This window comes from Bidens hawaiensis, unplaced genomic scaffold (genome assembly GCF_021521415.1).
Source record: "Bidens hawaiensis isolate Kalapana, Puna unplaced genomic scaffold, B.hawaiensis_p1.1 tig00041357_1, whole genome shotgun sequence".
Taxonomy (NCBI): Eukaryota; Viridiplantae; Streptophyta; class Magnoliopsida; order Asterales; family Asteraceae; genus Bidens; species Bidens hawaiensis.
In genome coordinates this window covers 149,010-156,543 of record NW_027505715.1, presented here as the reverse complement: position 1 = coordinate 156,543, position 7,534 = coordinate 149,010, and the positions used below count along the sequence as shown (strand labels likewise).

Genomic DNA, 7,534 nt, shown 5'->3' with positions numbered 1-7,534 from the left:
ACGAGCCGTTAGTCAAAAGAAGATAATATAAAAGATCAAAGCATGACTATTTTAACTAAATAAAGCACACAAATTTCAAAGGATTGGTAGTAGAACACTAGAGTCATATTCTACAAGATCAAACATTGACAAAAAGTGGATTAGATATTTAAGGCAAAAGAGTTGCATCAGTAACTTCAATGATCCTAAATCATACATTTAATACATAGACTTGCAACTTATATTCTCCTGTTTGCTTCAAATTTTATAATCTTACACAAAAGTATGAATTCAAAGATAGAAACAAGGTCATGTAATTTATTTATGAACAACATACAAGATTGTTCCAAGAACAAACTCAAGATAAATAACACAACTACAATCACAGAATATGGTACTCAACGATAACATGTGCATTCGGTCAAAGTAATGAAGTCTTTCGAACGCTCAAAGAATCATCAACAAACACCTAATCAGCATCACCGCGTAAATATCTCAAGATCAAACCTGGAAAGAATCAAGAAATATGAAATGATTCTTTAACCACTACAACCGCGAATTTGAGCTGACCTGGTGCACCCACGAAGCGATTAAATGATGTGCAATTGCAAATGGTCCCGGGACAAACATCGGTGCGAGTTCTCCACTTTCAACATTAAAATCTGAAGCCAAGCTTTGACCTTTTTTGACCCCTTTACACATCTGATCTACTTTGTCGGCTGATGTTTTTTGTGCCTTTTCATATTCGGCGAACGTTAACGCGTTCTTCACATCTTCTCTACTGTGCCACTTTGCATCTTCATGAATTAAAAATTTTCAGAAAAGGGTATTTTTGTAATTTGGCATATCATATAATCATCCATGAATATTTAAAGTTACCTTCTAATTCACTTTTGTCCACATTTATATCAAGTGATGTCGCATATGCGAAAAATCCGATCATTAGCTGGCATGGCATGCTACTAGGTCCGACTGCAAAAGCCCATTAAATCATAAATATTTGATAATTTAATAAATGTAAACTATATATAAACGAAAGGGACTTAGGACTAACCGGGCCACGGTTGAGAACTATGATAGACTACTTCACCAACTTTGATCCCGGTTTCCTCAAATGTTTCTCGCCTCACCGCCTCTTCCAAGCTTTCACCGGGCTGTGAGATGAAAAGCAAACAAATAAATAAAAAACTAACAAGATTTGTTGAAGTTTGACTTTTGTGATCGAACAGATTAATTTGATTAAAAATTGGTTGTACTTTTAAGGTAAAAAAGATAATAATGAGATGAATAATATTGAGTATGAAAAACCAACAATCACAAAAGCGATTTTCAAGCTTGAAACATAAAGTTTATAACAAGATTTATTAAAGCTTGACTTCTGTGGTCAAACAGACTCAACTCCTATTGGAAAAAGTAAGATAATCTGATAATGAGACCAATAATACCGAGTACGAAAAACAAATAATCGCAAAAGTCGGTTCTAAGCTTGTAACGTAAATAATTTAGAAAGTCATAGTTTGACACCAAAAGTTAATGTCTTCTTTTCGTTCTTCCTTTTATACTATAGGTAGCAAGTAATTAATAAAGGAAAACCATACTTCTAGAAATCCGGCAAGGCAACTCCACATTCGAGGCACAAATCTTGATTGTTTACCGAGTAGTGCACGATCATTATTTTTATCAATAACCAACATAATGACAACCTATAGCAAGAATAAAAATGGTCAACAAGTGGAAGTTAACTACAATAAATCACTAGTTAATTAACGTTATTGGTAACTGTGAGAACCCATTAGGGAAAACTAACAGCCCCCACCAATACCTTGCTAACCAGCAGAACCCGTGGAAGCTAGAAACAACTAGCGAAAGAAAAGAAAATGAAGGGTCGGTCAATTAGCATACCGGATCAACTCGAGGGTATAATCTTTTCTTGCAAGAATCTTTTATACATTGCTTTCTTCTCCCGGCTTCAGCGGGAATCAACATTTCACCACAGGATCCACAAAAACGAGACGTGTTATGCCATTCCAATAATGCTCTAGCCTACATAAAACATAAAGTTTCGCGTGTTACATGATGCATTCCCATTATAGTTAAGAACATGTGTAAGTCTTCAATTTTAAATTTTAAATATTAATTAATTAAATTTGTTTCTATAGCAATGCCTATTATCACATTTTGAGAACTAAAAAGAATGTTGATCTTGATGCTAAAAAGTATCAACCACAAATAATAGGCTCAAAGTATTACAAAGATTCATCAAAATCAAGCAACGTACATGACCAGCAATAGCAAGTTCACCCATAGCAGCATCATCAGCCCAATCAGTAGCCACCATCAAAGTCCTCAACTCCACAAAACAAAACTCTTTACTCCCCAACTTGTCAACCAAGCTTGCATCTTCAGAAACATCAATTGCCCAATAAACAACACTGGTCTCTTCTTGTTCCTTCACCTTATAGCCCAAATACACCAGCAAGTCATCACTCAGCTTCACCTCACTGCCCTCCAGCACACCCTTAAAATCCCCAAAACTCAGCCAACCCAGATGCCATTTCTTGGTCAGACCACCAGTTGACCCTGCCAAAGGCCTGCCTTTTCTAAAAGGTAGCACCTGGAATTGATCTTGGGCATGGGTCTGACCCGAAAGAAGGAGCTTCAGGGTTTGAAAGGCGGAGCTGGGTGAAAAGGGGTCGGACGGTTTGGGGGTTTTGGATCTTATTGGGTTACCGGCAAAGACTGGGGATTTGAGGTTTATGGACATGGTGGACATTCGTAGGGTGTTTAGAGATTTGGATAGGAGATGATGATGATGATGGGGCATTGTTTTGTGTTGGTTTCCATTAGCTTTTTTTGCAAGAAAAATTGTCAGCTATGGAGATTATGATGACCGAGGATAATTATATCATATGATTTTCTTTTTTCTTTTTTAAGTTTTCTTGGATAAGCGCATAATGATAACGTACCAATACATTTAACGGAAAATTCTCAACATGTCATACTGGCGAAGTTATTTTGTAAATAAAAAATTTCAGAAATGTTTATTTTTAATGACATGTTTGGTCTTAGCATGTCTTTCATGGCATGTTTGACCTTAACGAGTCTTTCATGACCTATTCGGCCATCAAACACATCTTTCACGACCTGTTAACATCTAATACGTCTTTCACGATGTGTTTAGTCTCTTTTATTTTTTTTTAATATTACATTATTATAACTAATTTTACTCATATTTAGTTTTTCTTTTATAACTTTTAATATATATAGATATGTATAAATATATATTTATATATAATTTCGAATATGTTGTTGAAACTTGTTTATTTTTATTTATATGTTGTCATAAATTTTACTTAAAACTGAGCCGTGTCAAATTTATATCGGAATGTTCATAAACATTTAAAAAAATTTGACCAAGCTCGGTTTTAAGTAAAGTTTATGCCAAAACGTACATAAAAATACGCATGTCTCAACGGTATATTTGGAACTTATAAAACCTTATACATTAAAAATTATAAAAAAAACATGAGTAAAATTAATTATAATAATGTTAAATTAAAAAAAACAAAACAATTAATAGGCTAAACATCTCGTGAAAGACGCGTTGAAGGCTAACAGGTCGTGAAATACGCGTTTGGTGACCAAACAGGTTGTGAAAGACACGTTGAGGCCAAACATGTTGTGAAAGACGCGTCAGAACCAAACATATCGTAAAAAACGTGTTTATAAGGGACATTTCTTGAAATTTTTATTTATGGAGATAAAAATGGAACCCCTCTTCATTAATAGGATACTTTGGAAATTTTCCCTACATTCAATATGGTACTCGAACTCGGTACCCACTTTTCCAGGAATTCAGTAGTGATACAGGTATTGAAATTTTGCAATGAGTATCTGCATCGCAATGATAAATTCGATAAATGCTTTTGGTAATAGATTTTGATAATTTTAATACATAAAGTTGATTAAATAGCTTAATCAAATTTTAGTACTGTTTGTAAGGATATAAACAAACTGAATGTTCAACAAATCGTTCGTCAACTGTTCGACGACAAGCTCGTTTAATACAAGAATGAATAAAGTGAAGCACTAGGGATGCCACCACCATAATTGTCGCCACATCTGTTATGCGATGTCGCTAGCTCCACCATCTCTGCATTGACACTACCACCACCACCTATTGGTTGTTATCAACAACATCGCATGAAACTTTCGTAACCACCGCCATTAAAACGAGTATAACGAGTAAATTTTCAAAATATGAACCTTTATAAATTTCTTTACATGAAACAGTTTATTGCAATTAATAAATCGGTAATGACAAATTAAATTAATGTAAGATGATGATAATATGAAAAAGCTAAAATTAAGATTTTGAGATATTATTAGATGGGAGTTATTTTACAAATGGAGACAAAAATGAAAAAGATTTATAGCCATACAAAAAAAACCCTTTAAAAAAATTATAAATAAATAAATAAAAAATCATAACTCCAAATTTAATAAAAAAACAAAATAAGTAAAAACACAAAAATGTTTCCACCGTCTTCCTCGTTCTTAAAAAAAACTCGAAAAAAACACAATGTTATGAAAAAGACCATTGTGTCTTTTTGTTTATCATTGTATTTTATGTTTATTTTCGTCATTGATTGTGTCTTTTTTCCTTAACATTGTGTCTTTTTTCTTGATATTGTGTTATATTACTCAATATTGTGTTATATTTTGTTCGGCCTTGTGTTATATTTTGCGATTTATTGTGTCTTTTTTTAGTTATAATTGTGTCTTTTGTCTCTGCATTGTGTCTTTCGGAGATTTTTTTTTAATAAGAATGACGAGGGAAACATTTTTGGTTTTAAACTTTTTCGTTTTTTATTTATATTTTGACTTATGATTTTTTTTTATTAATTTTTGAAAATTTTTATAAGAGGTTTTTTGTGTGGCCACAAATCCTTCTCACACATCTCATTTTTGTCTCCCTTTGTATTTTAACTTTTCCCTATTAGATGAGCCTTTACATGGATTCTTTAAGACCTTTACCAGTACTATTTCCAAAATTAACAACCTGCAACAAACGTTAATATGAAGCATATTGGTCATGATATTGGCACACTCTTCTATCTATTTAGACACCCACAATATGCTCCATATTAGTCAATATGAAGCATATTGGTCCATATCAAACTGATAAAACAAACAAATGTTAGTGCTGGTCTGGCAGCTTGGGCTATATGGTCCATGTTGTCATCATTTGGCCAATGTTGGAGTTTACCAAATGGCGAGGAAATATGTAACATCTCGGATTTTTCGTATTTGTATTCGTTTATATTTAAACCGATTTGGGAATGTAATTTGGATCTTTCGAACTATTTAGAACTTGTATTTATTGGTATTTAACTTGGTTTAACTTATTTTATATTTCATAACTTTCAATCATGCCAAATAGTCCTTAGAAACTCTTAAAATCACTTAAAATGACTAAAAATGCATTTTCGAGAAGTACATGGACTAATTTTGCCAATTCTTTCCTACTTTCAATTAAATTAGTGAAACTTAAACTCTAAGAAATTTTATTGCAAATCACAAGTCGTTTTCTTGTTGTCTAAGCCGAATTTTGTTAGTTATTATACCCGATTTTCTCATTAATAGCTTATTTTGTTTCCTAATCAAGCGGATTACTTCATAATCAATTTATAACCTATTATACTTAATCAAAACACATCTCTAAACCCTAAAAACTATTGATTTCCATCCTACCCATATCCCACGAAATCCACCTTCTCCTTTATCAATTTCAACTCCCAAATTAGCTTGTAAAATTCCCAGAACCTAACAATCTTGCCAAGTTACCTTTTTGAGCCAAAAACGACTATAAAAACTCGAATAAACGGAAATCTAGAAAGTATTGTTAGGGTTCTCCACTTGACCCCAAATTTTATATGTGATCATATTATACCATACAGTTCTACACAAAATTTCATAATTTTTCAAGTAGTTTAAATAGTTTTCCCAAATAAACGTCCCTAAACGGTAATAAATTCGCAAATACTCTCGGATGGTCGAAAAATTTTTAGGGTTTTTGTATGGTTAGGATTGGTTTTTGGTAATCAAAGTTCATGTTTTATGCAAAAACTCATGTTAATCAAGCTTAAAATGATCAAGTTAATGGATTTTACCTTAGTGTTTATATGTGTGAGAAAGTCCAGAGGTTGGAGGTCCAGATTATACCATAAAATGAAGTTAAACATCTTGAATTGGTCTTAAATAAAAAAATTAAACTTGGGGGGGGGGGGGTATTCCAATATGGTGGCCGGACCATTTTGGGCCTCCTTTGGGCCCCATTTTGACCCACTTTCCTCGATTTGCATGCCTGAACATGAAATCCCGAGTTCACATTTATTTCAGGTTCGGTTTTTGGCAAGAAAAATATATCGGGTACGACAAACAGCGCAAAAACGAGTGTTTTTAAGCCAATTTCTTGTAAATTTAGAAAAACATAGTATTTGTTTGTAAAAATCGAAAATATTTTCACAGTAGGCTTAAAAGATTCCAAATAAGTGTTTTGTAGGTCTTTTATTTGGCTTAATGGATGATACAATGCTTATTTTATAACTATCTTTTGTGTTTAAAGTCATAGCGGGTAGTTAAACGAGTATATTTTTGTTTAACTGGTTTGCAATTGTACTAAGGCCATAACATCAATATGTTAGCTTATAATAAACGTATATCATTTATAGATTCCCCCTGGGATATTCGGGTCATAACCAGGCCCGTATGGTTATATGTTCGTTCGTTACGCAATAAGCGATTAATCGCTTATTCGATATGTGAATACTAAGGTGTACCCGGTTTTGTCATGAATGTCACATGTTTCAATATGAAACATCCACTATAACTAAACTAGAGAAAGCTTTCAACAAGTCAAAATTGAATAATTCATCTCAAGAGAAACAAAAACCAACTTTGTTTAAATCTATAAAATTTGTTAATTCCTCTGGATTGGAAAATGTCTCCAAAAGTACCAATCTTGAGTTTTACAAGAATAAAAACGCGATCAATATGGCTGATTCGAGTTAAGCACCTAAGGTTGTTACTTTTTTCAGCCTGAAGCTACACACATACTAAGTGTAACACCACCAACATTTATTGACACAAGAATGTGTTTCATTTGTGGTGAACATGGGCACGTTGCCAAGAAATGTGGATCTAAGGTTAAAACTTCTAAAACTTCTAAAAATGTAACCAAGGAATCAGTTCCTCAGGTTAAAAACATCATGAAAAGACAACCTGTGTAAGTACAAGTGGATAATTCACACATAATGTTTCCTAATGGAAATCCTCGAAAAGTTGTTCAAGTTGATGAATCTAACGTATCTCACAGACCGGTTGAGTTTGTGCAACCACTTTGTAAGAATTCAGATATAGGTGTGATTAAGGACAAATATCTTAACCAAAATTCGAAGAAACATTTGATGTATTCACAAGTTCCTCAATCACATTTGAAAACGAAATTTAATGTATTTCAAAAGGAATCAAAGGAAGAGCCCAAGACCGAGGC

At 33.1% G+C, this 7,534-nt stretch overlaps 1 protein-coding gene across 2 annotated transcripts; it reads right to left on the bottom strand.

The window, feature by feature from the left end:
- Window positions 1–211: 211 nt before the first annotated feature.
- On the bottom strand, window positions 212–2,776 carry LOC143614927 (nudix hydrolase 19, chloroplastic-like). Of its 2 annotated transcripts, XM_077088220.1 has the most exons (7): window positions 2,258–2,752; window positions 1,882–2,022; window positions 1,578–1,682; window positions 1,034–1,133; window positions 859–951; window positions 550–776; window positions 212–486 (listed from the first exon to the last, which is right to left on the bottom strand). In XM_077088220.1, the coding sequence occupies exons 1-7, from the start codon at window positions 2,750–2,752 to the stop codon at window positions 481–483; spliced, it is 1,167 nt and encodes a 388-aa protein (XP_076944335.1). In that variant the 3' UTR covers window positions 212–480. The 2 variants fall into 2 exon arrangements, with proteins under 2 accessions (XP_076944335.1, XP_076944336.1); XM_077088221.1 differs by having other exon boundaries at window positions 212–776; window positions 2,258–2,776.
- Window positions 2,777–7,534: the final 4,758 nt, after the last annotated feature.